Source organism: Rhinolophus sinicus, chromosome 4 (genome assembly GCF_057876585.1).
Source record: "Rhinolophus sinicus isolate RSI-liver-muscle chromosome 4, RSI-T2T, whole genome shotgun sequence".
NCBI lineage: Eukaryota > Metazoa > Chordata > Mammalia > Chiroptera > Rhinolophidae > Rhinolophus > Rhinolophus sinicus.
The window spans coordinates 72,769,784-72,784,835 of NC_142504.1; the positions used below are offsets into that span (position 1 = coordinate 72,769,784).

The 15,052-nt window shown below is 43.4% G+C and overlaps 1 protein-coding gene across 2 annotated transcripts; it reads right to left on the bottom strand.

The window, feature by feature from the left end:
* Positions 1-2,878: 2,878 nt before the first annotated feature.
* TGIF1 (TGFB induced factor homeobox 1) lies at positions 2,879-11,049 on the bottom strand. Of its 2 annotated transcripts, XM_019755784.3 has the most exons (4): positions 10,769-11,049; positions 10,328-10,653; positions 4,705-4,931; positions 2,879-3,923 (listed from the first exon to the last, which is right to left on the bottom strand). In XM_019755784.3, exons 2-4 carry the CDS (start codon positions 10,341-10,343, stop codon positions 3,348-3,350), a joined length of 819 nt encoding a protein of 272 aa, XP_019611343.1. In that variant the 5' UTR covers positions 10,344-10,653; positions 10,769-11,049; the 3' UTR covers positions 2,879-3,347. The 2 variants fall into 2 exon arrangements, with proteins under 2 accessions (XP_019611343.1, XP_019611345.1); XM_019755786.3 differs by lacking the exons at positions 10,328-10,653; positions 10,769-11,049 and adding an exon at positions 8,394-9,019.
* Between the last annotated feature and the right edge of the window lie 4,003 nt (positions 11,050-15,052).

Here is a 15,052-nt window from a genome sequence, read left to right on the forward strand (position 1 = left end):
TGATACAAATGCATTTTTAGTTTCCTGCTATTTGTTAGAGGCTTGGCTTTACACACTGTGTGGACTATATGTATACTACAGTATGAGCTCAGTGCCAATTTCAAATTTGTTAAACTCTAATTGGATAAATTGACTTGGCTTGTTTAATGAATTATTTAGGGCAGTGGTTCCCAAACTTTAGCATCACCAGGGAGCTTTTAAAAATTCTTAAAAGTGAAGCTACAGTTTTTTTTTTTTTAAGCTTTCCAGGTGATTACAATGTGCAGATAAATAAATTAATACAAATTATCCAATCTGAATAGAGAAACAACATTGAAGAAAAACAGCCTTGGAGACATGTATTACAATCTCAGGTGATCTAATCTAAATCTACTGGAGTTCTAGAAAGCAGAAAAAAATTGAAGACATGGCCAAAATTTCCCAAATTTGGTAAAAAACAAAACATAAACTTACTGATCCAAGCACAACAAACCCCAAGCAGGATAAAAACAAAGAAAACCATATCTAGGTACATTAGTCAAACTGCTGAAATTCAAAGATAAAAGAGCCAGAGAAAAAGACATTAGATACAAGAGACGATACAAATGACAAATGATGTCTCATTGGATACAGTAAAAGCCAGAAGATAATAAATGTCTTTAAAATGATGAAAAAACAAAGACTATCAACCCAGAATTCTATCTTTAGTGAAACTATCCTTCAAAGATGCAAGTAAAATAAGTCATTTCCAATTGACAAAAACAGATGATGTGCCACCAACACACTGGCACAATTCTCAAGAAATTTCTTTAAACTGAAAAGAAATGACAACATGTCATTCAGACTCACAAGGAATGAAGAGCCTCAGAAATGGTAAATATTTAGCAAACATGAAAGACTATATATACCTTCTTTCTGCTCTTAATTTTTTGTTAAAACACATACCTGTTTAAAACAAAATTACAACATTGTCCTGTTGGATTTATCATGTATGTAGCTATAATATATATGAAACACAAGAAAGAAAGGAGAGACTAAATGAAAGTATACTGCAAGATTTTGTATTTTGTATTAAGTAGTATAGTAACCCTATGTAGATCGTGATCAATTAAAGATGTATGTTGTAATCAAAGAGCAACCATCAAAAATAAAATGTCAAGTGTATTTGAAAAAAACAAAAAAAAAACAAGTTTATAAGCCAATAGAAAAATAAAAACAAAATACTAAATATTCATATCACCCAAAAGACAGGAAAAGAGGAATAGAGGGAATAAAACCCTAAATGGTAAACAAATCCAAACATATCAATAGTTACAGTAAATGTAAATCAACCAAACATACCAAGTAAAAGGCAGAGATTGTTAAGAGATACAACTATATGTTATCTAAAAGGAATGAACTTTCAATACAAATAGGCTAAAAATAAGGAATTGAAAAGGTATACCATGCAAATACTAAGCAAATCATTTCTATTTGGTTTAGATTTGACGTTTTCTTACATTTACCTTTTCAGCTACATTTATTAAACACAAGTTGTCAACCAGGATCTAGATCAATTTTCAAGAAGGGAAAAAAAGTTAAAACAATTTGGGGTGATTCATTTTCTTAAACCTGTGGGTTTCATTTGACCCTTGACATTTCCTTTTAATCACTCATATGGCTCCTTTTCTCCTTTCTAGTATGATTCATAAAACATCTTAACAAGGGAAGCCTTTTATGATTTGCTGGTCTCCCTTATCTGTACTGGAATATTTTCAGCCTTTGATCTAACTATGAGAGCAAGTAATGATTCTTAATCACCTTCATCTCATTTTTATTTGTTTATTTTGTTCCTTTTATATACTTTATTTCATTTTTGGTTTTATCTATTTCTTTGACCTTGAAATGGGTCCAGCCCACTTCTGGTTTATGTGCCCCTTCAAAGCTGTGCTCCTCACAGGATACAGTACCACACTTTTTCCTCATTTTTCTTACACCTCCTGGATGTCCTTTTCAGTTTTTCTCTCTCATCTTTGAGTTTAGCTCTTTCTACAGTAGGGACTTTCTAAATAGGGTTTCAAAATTAGACAAACTTAAATTTGTTAGAATTTTTCTACATGTTTAAACAAAACTGAAGCTATGGTGCTCCCTCAAACTTCATAGCTGGGTCACGGCTGGAAATATGACTGTTATAACAAAGAAACCTCATACTAAGCACTACTACAAAGAATGGTTTTGTGGCATGTGACAAATCTCCTCAACCATATAAGCGAAAGAAACATCAATTCCTTTCTGGCCATCCTGGCTTAAGTAATTGTGTATCCCAACAAACTCCACTTATTTATGACACCATATTTTTTCATAAACTGTGACCTTAGAATATAAACCTAATAAACTAATAATCCCACAGAAGACAGAACTCCACTGTTTTAATCACTTTAGAAAATGTTTTAAAACGTGGTTTCGATACTGCTGTATTGAATAATGCTGTATTTGAATGTACAGTCCTTACCTATTTTTAAAAGGTAACATGAAATAAGGGCAAATGCTAAGTGACTGCTTAGGCGGTTTACTTCTGAAAGTTTAAGCCATAATCAGGTGCTTCGAGACTTTTCCACACTGGCCATGTCTTAAAATATGCAGGACAGATCACCAAGGGATTTAGTGGTTAGCTAAACACTAATGGAATGATTCATTTCAATTTGCCATGTAGTTTTAAGTAAAGCTATGCCTCCTATCAAGAGTAAATATCACATCCTGTTTATACATACTGGCTTGTTGTCCACAGTTCTTCAAAAAGCTGGTGACACCCCCCTAACTCACACTCCACCCTACCCCCAACTTCCTGCTCATTGGGGTGCTATATTCCTACTCATTTTTAAGAAGCACCTCCCTCAACAAAATACTCTGTTACAGTAAATTTTAAAGAAAATACTTTATTATGTCATGAAAAAAAGGTATCAATCAACTAGATTCATACTTATTTGAAAAAAAAAGAAAATTTATTAAACAGTATGTGGGCATCCTGTTCCACATGGGAATGAGAAGATGCTATAGGTTTTCTAAGTATTGCACAGTCTGAAAAAACACCAACAAAAATAAGGGAAGGGGAGGAAAAAAAAAAAATCACATGATCTTGGGAACCATCTCACATTATGAATAATCTACCAAGAAACATTAAAAAAAAAACCTTTGTTTCTACAGTAGCTTTGAGTTTATAGTTCTTGGAATGACTGTATTCCATTGAAGACATCTCAGTAACAGGAAGCTTCATTTTAGCAATCCCATGTGCAAATATTAATAAAAAAATATATAAAATAATGCAATTCATCTCTTGCCATCACCCCGGCAATCATAACATTTGTGAGAACTGTTTTGTTTGAAAAGGGTTAAGCTGTGAGTTTTGCTTGAAGCTCCATCTCTGCAGCCCGTTTGAGTGCAACATCCACTAGAAGCTGGAATCCACTAAAATCCTGGTTGAGGTCCGGTGGAGTAGGGGGAGGAGTGTTGAAAAGACCACTTTGTGTATTTGTACTTGGTCCAGATTTACATGTGTCCTCTGGATATATGAGGGAGGTGTCTGTAAAGTTGCTGGCTGCTATCTGTTGTATATCTGTGTTTTGTCCTATACCAACTGGCTGGCAGAGAGAGAAAGGCACATCTTTCAATGCAGTCACAGTGGTATGACAGATCACTGATGGACGAGCCAAAACTGATCCCGGAGAACACGACTTAGGGGACAGTGGCCTCCCTAGGGCTGGGTTTGGTCCAGCTGTACAGGAATGAAATGGGCTTTCCTCTAGAGCTGGCATGAAGTTTTTGATGCCCATTGCTGACTCCACAGAGCTAGCATCAGAAATCTTGGCCCCACGGCGCGAAATTGTGAACTGATTTGGATCTTTGCCATCCTTTCTCAGCATGTCAGGGAGGAGCCTGCGGCGGGCGTTGATGAACCAGTTACAGACCTGAAATCACATGGGTATACTTTAACACTCAGCAAACAGGTTCTGAGAACCTTTCACAAATGCCTAATTGATCTCTCTCTCTCTGCATTAAAGAAGGCATGAAAGGGTTTATCGGAATTTACAAAGTTATTTCAAGGTTATTTGAGCCCAGCCAAGAAAAAGAGCTGCTCCCGGTCATAAACCTCCTCTTCTAATACGAATTCCCTTTTATTGTCTCATCATCCTTCAATCTTTTCAGGAGGAAGAAAAAAGTATAAATTCTCAAAAATGATTTTAGAGCGGGAGGTTTACCTTTTGACTCTCCCCCATATTAACCGATTAACTATAGCCCCAGCGTTTAAGTTAATCAACTACAAGAGAACCTCTCCTGTATGAAAAGGGGCCACTCTTCCCAGTGACTGATTTTTCCCAGTTCAAATGACTGTGTCAACAGACATAACATGAATTACCTCACTGAAGCCTGTCCTTGTTTAAATATCAAACCAGTTTCCTGGGTAATACAGTAAGATTTAACCTCCTTTTTATGTTCGTTGCATAAAGGAAGGCTCTTTTAGGCATTAAAAGCAATGTTATTTGACAGATGACTGTCAAGTGTTTCTGTTTCTCTAAATAGCCAGTTATCAGCTTTCAGCATTATAATGTTTACAAGAAAAAGGTATTTCTACTTTTTTTTTTTTTTGAGTGGGGAGGCATTTAATAATTTGACATACAGGAATGCTATAAAATGACTTCGGATAAAAAAGAAATCTGTGTGCAGACACCTAATGTTCTTTTTCCTTACCTGTAGTGTAGATAGGTGTGTTTGTTGGGACAGTAATGCTTTTTCTTGCTCTGAGGGATAGGCATTGTATCGGTGCTCATATAGCCAATCACGGAGAATCTGAACAGATTCCTTGGGCAGGTTGCCCCTTCGCCTTCTCTTGCCTGAGCCAGCAGAAGAGGAAAGGTCCAAGGGGATGTCCATGCTGTCGTCATCCTCAGTCTCACTGCCGGATGCTGCAACAACACCTAGAAAAGGACAAAGGCCAGCAGTCAACCACTTTTATCAGCAGAGCACCTACTGCAAAGCTCATCTCTTTGGACCATTTAGTGTAAACATGTTTCTCAACTACTGAGAGCAAGGCAGAGGACCGGTGTTTTCTGTCCTGAAATACCAGAGCATGTGTAAAGTCTCAAGAGTAATTTTACTAACAGCACATTCTAGATTCTCAACCAACTATCAGATGCCCTTTCATACCCACTTTCCTATAGGATTTAACTTCTCACATTCCTTTGGAATGATGCTCAGAAGTCCTTCATCTAATCCAGCAGAGGAGAAAAAGCTGCACCCAAAGTGAATATAGCTCACCACATGTGAATCCAGAAAGGTGCTACAGCAGACGGAATGTGTTTAACCACCTTCTCTTTGAGGCCATTGCTATCTAGGATAAAATGAGTATCCTAATGTACAATTTAAATGCTGTTCTTCCCTCTTCCACTGAAAGTTTGAAATAAAAGGGAAGATTCATACAAATTTTTCACAGACATAACGAGGGAAAATTAAACATTTAACACAGTATTCTAAAGATAAAACGTCAAAATTTTCTGCCAGTTCCGTGGTCATTTCTTTTTCATGGTTACTTACCTTTATTCAAAACTAGACACCTACTTTTAATGGCTAGTACTAGTCTCTTTACTAAACACAAACCATTGTAGTGTTCAGTGTCATTACACAAAAATATTTTTCTATTAGTACTTTAGATGCCTAATACTGAGTAAAATTTTAAATTTCCATAAACCTCAACTGCCAGATTAATCTGAACCTAGAATACTACATTATCAATAAGCAGAGTTCAGCGTTCTGAATACGCAACCTCCAAAGGAAACTCTCTTTTGTTTGTAAGTACTTTAATCCTATGAGAAATTTTAAGAATTCACAAGCCATAGAGAATATTTAAATTACACATAGACTGGGTTCAACAAAAATTCAGACCTGGCCCTTTTAGACATAATTTTGAACGTTAAAAAATTTAAATAACAAATGCTTAGTCATTAAGTATGCCCCCTTTCAAAACTACAGTGGGCAACTCTTAGTGACTAAAGAAATGCATTCTCTTTTTTGAAGACAATCTAATATTTTAAAAATGTACATGAATTATAAACTATAGCATGCTTGAAAATACTAGCATTGCTATATAAAGGATATTAATTAAAATAACATGAAATTTAAAGGTATGCATTAACTTTTTTGTCACAACCTTAATTGAGTGGTTTACCTTGATAGCAAATAAAAACAGAATATTCCTCATAGTGCTAAACCAGTCAATGTACTTTTGAGGATTTAAAAACAAGCCATCCTTTTAAAGCCTTTTAACACAAGGAAACAAAAAGCTACTCATTCAAAGATTTTCGGATGAGCTCTCTCCCAGTTGAGTCACTTTACTTGGAGACACATTTTTAGTTTTGAACTGTAGGGGGCAGAATGTACTGGAGGGAGTATTCATAGACAAGGCAGAACTTTCAGAATACAAAGTAAAGCAAGATCTAACAAAAGAGTAGGATGATCTTGCAAATTCACTTTAGCTCAAGGCTCAATAAACAGCCATCAATAAGCCATACAAGAATCCTAAATTTTAACCCCCACGTATCTGATGCTTCCCTTCCCAGCTTTCATTGAACTGCTTTAAAAAAATAAATACACTTAAAACTGAAACTGCTTTCACTACTGAGAAAAATTTTAAACCTACATTGAAATTTGGGTAACAAGCTATTCATTAAAAAAAAACACCTTAATTGAGTTCTTGTTTTACATTTGATTTGATAAAAAGAAATCTAACTTTTTAATGATTGAATGATTAAAGCAATTTGTTTAAAACTCCTCAGTCTGAAAAGCCAGACATTCAAGGCTGTTATCCCCCCTCCCTTTTTCAATCTAAAAAAGTGTGAAAAGTTGTGCATTGAACAGTGAATTCTCAACTGTAAGTTGATAAGAGTTTGAAACAAACAAAAAACCCTGAAGCCTGCACTTTGATCTGCTTACTTAGTTTGACAAGAAGCCTGATCTTTCAGAATAGGTTAGTGACACACAAAAGCAGGTTTCAGTTAAGCAACACCAAAGTGCAGTGCGACTTTACTGTTCTCAGTTCATTTAAATAAATGAATGCCAGGCCTCTGGACCTCTTAACAAATATTTCCAATATGTGCACAAAAGCTGAAGTAACAGGAAGTTAAGATTACAGTTCCTTGGCTACACCAGCTGATATTTCACTGCAGCAAACCACGTTTGCTGCTGTCAGGACTGTTTTCACTAAAACTCTCCCTCTGGATTGTGGCTCAACTTGGAAAAACAAAAAGACTTTTCCACGTTACTCATTTCCTATTGTAACAGAGCTTTTGAAAAGTTTCCCGGTTATGACTTGTTTCCAAACGTCCTGTTCTCTGCTTACACTTTAAAAAATGTGGTTGGGGGGAGGGGTGTGAGGCTCACAGTCGTTTTTACTCCATCCACATACAAGGAAATGTTGTTTAGAAAGCCACAAGATGGCCTATGGATCCCACAGCTCTAAAAAGCAATCTTGTCTGAATAGGAACTGGGGGCAAGGAGTAGGGCCAGAGACAGTGGTTGTAAAGTTGGACTTAAAAAAAAAAAAAATCTAGAAGAGGCTAGAAAGGAATCTAGAAATAATAATCGAAGGAAAAATTTAAGTATACAGTCAAGAAAAAGTGAAACTAACCTAACAAATTTCTGATCAGAACATCTCAAAATGACAGGATTCGTACTAAACCCCAAGGGGCACTTGACTGGACGCAGCCACAGACGAATTCGAAAGCAAGAATTCCACAATGTCAGAAACGAGGAGCAAAAAGACTAAAGGATTTTCCTCAACGAACCTTATTTCTGATTAGTTTCAAGCCACGTGGGGAGATTTTTTGGCATCCTCGGCTTTCAAAGAGACACTATTATCACAAACCAGTCTTACAAAACCCCCCGCTCTGCGATTGCGTTTAAGATACTTTTGTTTTCAAGAAACATTGAAAAGATGTTCAGAGACTTTTACTAAAGACACACAATAGTCCAACCCCACGCCAGGCGAGACAGTTCTTTTAGAGTTCTCGCAGAGAAAGCCGGCCCCCACCAAGGTAGTCGCGGGGTGGGGTGTGGGAGGGAGGCAGGACACAGGAGGCCGCGAGGGAAGGGAGGAGCCGGGGAGGGAGGACCGCCAGCAAGCTTTTGTTCTTGCGAGTTCCTCAGCCTCCGCTGAAATCGGCCCCTCCAACTCTACGAGTTAGCACAACAGGGACTTAAAGAGTTTCGTATTACAAGAAACCAGACACGATGCCGTGAATCTCTACATTTTGAGGGGCCTGCCCACCCCCCTAGGATTTGCCAGGAAAACCTAAAAAGGGAAAGAAACCCGGGTAACCTCGGCTGTCTCCGCTCCCCCGCACCGGCTCTGCACCACTTGCAAAGTTTCCCCTCCACCACGTCACCTTTCATTGTTTCCATGTGTCGGGGCTCAGCAGCAGGACTTTGCGCGCCCCGGGCTATTGACCCCGAGTATTCCTACCCAGCAGCCGGCGGGTCCCAGCCTCGTTCCTCTGATGGGAAGAGGGCGCTGGGGAGGGCTACAGGAGGGTGAGGGGTACCCGAATGCCCAGGGGATGGGGACGCCACCAAGGGCAGGGGTCGAATACCTGAAATTGCGGCGGGGGAGGCTGGGACACTAGGGTCCCGGGGGAGCGGTGAGGGGCGCCAGAAAGGTACCTGAGAGTGCTGGGGGCACCTGGGAGGGCCCGGGGAAGGCATGGGGTGCTGGGGGGAAGGTACCCAAGGTCCAAGTAGGGGTGGAGGGGCGGTGAGGACCCGGGAGTGCTAAGGGGGTAAGTGGGAGGACCCAGGTTGATCAACGCCTCCCCCATCAGAGCCCGAACAATGGGGGGGGGCGCCCGCCCCCGGCGGAAGCCCAGCTTAGTTTTCGGCTCACAAGAACCACTCTTCAAAAACATACCCTCCCCTTAAACTCATCCCAGTCAGTTCTAGACACGACAGTCCTTCACCAGTAGACACGGCCTTCCAGGGGCTACCCTGGGCACTCCCCGCGCGTCTTCTACCCTAGCCCAGTTACTTGTCCAAACCTCTACGCCCTCGTCTTCTCTTTCTGTCTCTTGGGGAGCGGTCCGCAGGGAATACCATACCAACTACTATGAAAGCCCCGGGTTTTGACGTTTAATTTTACTCTCGCTAGGAACGCCTGAGGAGAGGCGTGTTTCAAAGCCACCAGCCCAGAATTAAACGAGTGAAAACGGAGCCGGGGAAACCGTCTTGGGCTTGAGGCTGCCTCACTCTATAACTTTATTCGCTGGACGACTCTGAAAAAATGTGGAGTTACAAAAACTCTGGGGCGCTCCCGCGCGTGCGCAGCAGCGCCCCCCCAACCCGCCCGCTGGCGTCCCTGAGTGATTAACTTCTGTTTTGAACCACTTCACATAAATCACAACAGAAAAGCCAACTGCGGCCCACGACGGAACATTCGGGGTACCTCCCCGTCAGGGACTCAAAAGTTCACTTCAACAGGGAGTTATTCTTTGACCTTTCGCGGTGTTTTTTTTCCCCCCCGTGTATTTTGTTTTTAAACCAGATTGACGGCAAGTTTTAGTTGTAAGACTTCCAGAAACGCTTGGTGGAAACAATGACAGGCTCACTCTTTACACTTACAACCAAGCCTGCCTGTCATACTTGGACTCGTTCTGACTGCACGCCGCTTTTAGCTGCTTGCCCTCAGTCTTAATTCTTCACCTCGCCCCAAATTCTTCGTGGGAAAACTATGAGAGGCCGGGAATTTTCGAAAGTCTAACTTTCCAAAGTTTCCGAGCCGCGAGGGCAATTAGAGGGCCAGAGTCGCATTCTTTAGATTATGAAAACACCCCATACCCAGAGAAGACAGAGCCCGGGCCCAGGTGGGAGGGAGTGGGGGGGCCCCGGAGACTAACTTTCAGACAAAGGCGCTCCCCGCCACCCCAGGACCCGACGAGGAAAAGCGGGGCGGGGGACCCCCTTACCCGGGCCCACACACCCCGCCCGCGAGAAAGAGCGAGAAGCCACGCGGCGGCTCAGTGGAGCGTGGGGTGTCGGCTGAGACAATGAAACTTGGAAGCGCACAAACAAGGCGGTGAGCTTGTTTCTTGACAACGTGCCAGCAGCATGGAGAGGCCCGTCTCCCCACAACAGCCCCTCATGTTGTGTCTAGAAGGAAAACAGCAACTGCCATTTCAGACGCAGCCTCAACAAAGAGAACCGCCGCGGTTTCAGCCGAAGCCCCCGGGCTGGGAAGTCCACCAAGTCACTCTCACCCCAAGCTCGGCGCGGCCGGGCGGCACGTTTCTTCGAGACTAGCTTCCACCCCGCGACAGCCCGGGAGCCTTACCTTTCTTGCTTTTCATTCTGAAGCTCCCCTTCCAGCGCGAGGCAACACTGGGGTCTCGGGGGGCCTGGAGCAGGGGCGCAGGGGAGCAAGTGATTGTTCTCCTTTCCGGCGGACTCTCCCGTAACTTGTAGGACGCACTCCAGCAGTTATTGCTAAACAAGGCGCTCAGATCCCAGGCGCCCGCTTCTTGGGTGGAATTCAAGTGACACTTGGGCTTCCTCCTGCCGGGATCTTCTGGCAGCCGTCCGGGGGCTCCCCTTCGCCGAATTCGCTCCCCTCCCCACTCCGCTCCTTTGTTCCCGGCTCCTGCTCGGCGCACCTCGGTGCTGTCAGAGTGAGAGAGGCAAGAAGGGAAGGTACAGGAGGTCCTGCCTCCGCCCCCAGCCGCCCGCCCCGTCCCCCGCCCGCCCTGCCGCTCCTCTGCCCCTCCCCCGCACCTACCAGCAGGGGAGGACAGCACAGAGGGCCACAGCCACGCCGCCTCACTCCGCGCCCGGCTGGCCACTGTCACCGGTCACTCGTGGGGGCGGCGAAACCCAGAAACCCGAGCCTTCCTCCCTGCCGCGCGCACGCTGCCCGCATCCCTCGCTCGGCCGCCGCGACCCCAGCCAAGCACCCCAGGTTTCTCCTTTGGGCCTTTCTTCCTGGGACTGGCGATGTGTGTTTGGTTAGGAAATTAGAACAGATGGAAAAAAGGCCGTTCTTCCTTCCCCTCCTCTACCCCAGAGAAGAAAAGCCCCCCCGCCCTTTCGTTTTTGACAGCTGCCCCACACTCCACTATCCCGGTTCTAGCCGCGGGAGAAAACAGCCGCTTCGGATTCAAGGGGCGGGGCACCGTAGGAAAAGTATTCGGGACAAGAACCAACTTCTTCCAGAATGAGCGGCTGCTATTGACACGCGGGCGCGGCGCGTCGCACCCTTCTCCCGGGGCTCTTCCTCCAACAGCGACAGTGCGCGGGAGGGGGGGAGGATGAGACACAGACACCCGAGGCGAATGACTGTTCCCCCGGGCTAAAGCTGCGAGTTCCGGACTGGATTGCTAGGCAGTTTCGAAATCTAACACGTTGCGACGGACACTTGTCATGCTCACATGCTCTTTAAAAGTTTCTGGCTGGGGACAGACGCGCGCGCGCCCCGCTGACACTCGGGCCCCGGCAGCTGCTGCCTTTATGGAAAGGGGGCGATCATATGGGGGCTGCTCATCTGTTTCGGTAAACAGAGTCTACTTTTAAGACTTAAACCCTGCTAAGGGACCCCTTCTTTCCAAGGGTATTTCAAACAAATTAGCCATTGAGTAAACACATGTTCCTGTTGGTTTATTTTGGTTGAGAAGATTCCAACAGAAGTTCCTTGATGAAATTACCCTTTTAAAAGACCAGATGCTGTTCGGCTGTTTTTTAAAAAAGCATACCTCCTCCCCGCCGTCTCCTCTGGGTCTAGTTTTTGCATGCGTGTGTCCTGTTGCTTTGAAGTAAACTAACTGTCACACGCCACAGTAAGACTTTCCCATCACTTAAAAAAAAAATAAAAAAAAAATCCGTAAATAACCCTAGTAGAGACGTCAGCGCCCGAATCTGCCTCCAGTTTCGGCTCTGTGCTGGTTTTGTTTTGTAACCTCGATGGAGAATCCGACAGGAGTAGCTCCGGGGAAATAAAGTTAAACCCGAGAAGGACTAAGGCAGCCAAACGATGACTAACTAGTCTGTGGAGCCTCTGTTTTAGGATTACGCTGAAAACTAAAGCCAGCCTCCCACCCACTCACCCTCCCAAAAAAGGCACCCCCGCCCGGAGAGTGAATTAAAGCCAGAGTTTACAAAGCTTGGGTGGTTTTTCCAATTACATGACTTAAAATGAGTAAACAAGGGGAAAAAACGTCATTCTAAGAAGGCACAAACCTTACGATTTTTTCCTTCTTTGGTTTGCCGACTGCTCGGCACCTAAGAGAACACACACCTAAAACGACAAAGCAAGGAACATGGTCCTGGGGAAAACCGCCAGCCTGGAAGCTACCCTGTAACTTGCTGGAGCTCAGTTCCTTCCCCAGGCCTAGCTGGAGATGAATCAGCTGCTGCGCCCGAGTGCGAGACAGATGTGGGGCGGGGAGAGTGTGGGGGCCGCACGTTAGAGGGCCACTGGGTTCTTGCATTTGAAGGGTTGTTTGTTGCTGGGATTGGTGGCTCATATCCGTTGGGGAACTGGAGAGGAGGGAGGGGAGACGCAGCGGGGAGGAGCCGGGGGCCGGCCGACGCTGCGACTCCGCGGTCTGAGTGGCAGGAGCCTTGTCTGGAACCCGGCGGTTACTGGGGAGACGCTTTGTTTGCTAACTTCGAAAGCGGCTTCGGCTGCCTAGACAGCTTTCGAAGCCACTCAACAAAACGCCTTCGGGTCGGCTAACTCCTCCCCCTGGCCGCTTTCAGCAGCTTGCGACAAAAATGTTTCCTTCTTCCGCGTGGTTATCCTTGGCCACGCGGTGGCTCTCATTCTGTACACAAAGGTATCTTTCTCTTGGTCTAAGTGCACTTGGCTAGTTACTGCGAGTCTCCGGCAACCGAGATGGAAACCGAGAGTTGAAGCGAGTTTATAGCTACAAAACAAACTTTAGAGGGAAAGGAGGAGGGGCGACCAGAATTAAAAGCCCCTTTCAAATTGCGAGGAGGAAAAAGCCGAACTTTAAATTTTCTTGCTGGAGATCCGGCTTGACCCGGCCAATGCTCAGCTTTTACTCGAGCGAATCGTATCGAAGCAGTTATTAAAGCTGGCCAGATGCTCCAAAGAGGACATCACACCACTCTGTGTGATGGCCTTCCTGGTAGATGTGCCCCATCCTCAACCCAAACTTGTTTGGAGGCTTATCCCAAACTTGTTTGGAGTTTTGTATTGTTGGTGTATTCTGGGAAGAAAATGTCTGGAGGAGTCTGCATAACATAGGCAAGGAAAATAATCAAAAGTGTGAGCTCGAAAAACCAGCAATTTAGGATATTTTTTGTTTATTTGCTGTTCCCATGGTGGAAAAACAAGTTTCAGTTCTCGCTGTCAGTCCCTTAATGTCCCAGGTAGGACTGATCCAATGACTTAAGATTCTTTAAGTGCTAAAAAGAAAATTACATTGATACACATTTGCTACATATTGTTTGCTGAATTCACATAAATGTTAATTAAACTGGGAAATTGTGTGATCAATTAGTGAGACGATGCTTGGTGCTTGAAAAGGTTACTGATAAACGTTTTCACCAATATTTTTTCCCTCCAGGGACACATTAGGTGTCTTATCTTCTGAAACTGCCTCAAGGCCAAGAAAAGAAAGAGTTGCATAAGTTCCTTTCTACAGCACACAAACTCTTCAAAGGCAAAAATTCAAAAAGAAACTTAGGGAAACTTGCCAGAAAAGTGCATCGATATGCATTCATTATTTTGATGCCAGGTCTATCAAGTGATTGGGGAATGTGTTTCATTCACCTATTCAACAACCACTGATTAAACATGAATTCCATCGGGCACTCTCCTAGGTGGAGGAATGATGACTCAGTTATTTGATCCCTTTTACTTCTAGTCTCTGGGGGACAGGTATATGTATTTTTTTAAATATGCAGACTGCTGGGCTCCCAACACTGCACAAGGGTTCTATAATCACGTCTTCACATCTCAGGTCCGGGGGTTGGGGCTGCTTAAGGAGAAGCTGTCTTTTCAAGGGCCTGGGGCTGGGCTACCACCATCTTCTGATTTTATCTACTCCAGCAGGATTATCTCCTCCTCTTAGTTACATGAATAATGTAACTCAAGTTACTACTTTAGTTTGTAATCACTTTTCTCTGACCTTATATTTCCCTTTCCAATCCTTCTTTTCCCTCTGTAGCCCAGTCCTCATTTTTATTTGCCTAGAGGCAAAGGGACAGAGTAGAAAGATAATTTGTTGAGCTCAGCCTTTACCCTCCATTTGCCACATCATGCATCAGTATTGTTCTTTATAGTTTATGAAACATGTATTTAAATTACCTCATTTAATAATAAAGTAGGTTACTTTTTTCTTAAAGTCAAGGTAACTTAAATAACACATCCAAATATAACAAAGCTAAAAGTATAAAAACAAGTATTGGACATAAATTATCTGGCAATAAATGAAGTGTTCTCTGGCATTCTTTGGTGAATGGACATGGAAGGCAGTGTAGGGCAGAGACTAACCACAGATTGACACCAGGGCCTCCTGAACATGTGGGGGTTGCTCAGAAATCTCTTATCTGAAATCTACCTGTAGTTTTACAAAAGGCTCTCTTCCAACCTGCCTGCTCTCTGTGCTTTTTTCTTTCTTTAAGTTACAAAAAAAAAAAAAAAAAAAGGCTGTTTTCAAAAATTCAAGCAAGAAAGAAGATACAAAGTGAAATATGAAAGACCTTTTAATTCATTTCTTCACTCTGTGCATATGTATACTGCACTCACATGTAAGGGATTTTTCATTGTTATTTGTTGTTTGCAAGTCCCCTTGGCCTAGGATGGTCCTACACTTGCTGCATGTCCGGCTATTTCTCACCAGTCAAAATTTGGCCTAAATGTCACCTTCTCAGAGGAGTTTTCATGACACCCTGACCTAAATTTAGGTAACCCCAGTATCACCACCTAGCTCAAGGTTTCTCAACCACAGCTTTATTAACCTCTGAGGCAAGATCATTCTTTGTTGTGGGGGCTGTCCTGTGCATTGTAGGATATTAACAGCATCTCTGGCCACTAACC

Coding starts and splice junctions, on each gene's coding strand:
- TGIF1 (XM_019755784.3), bottom strand. Junction 3,924..4,704: donor CACACCTATCTACACTACAG/GTAAGGAAAAAG, acceptor ATGTGATTTCAG/GTCTGTAACTGGTTCATCAA.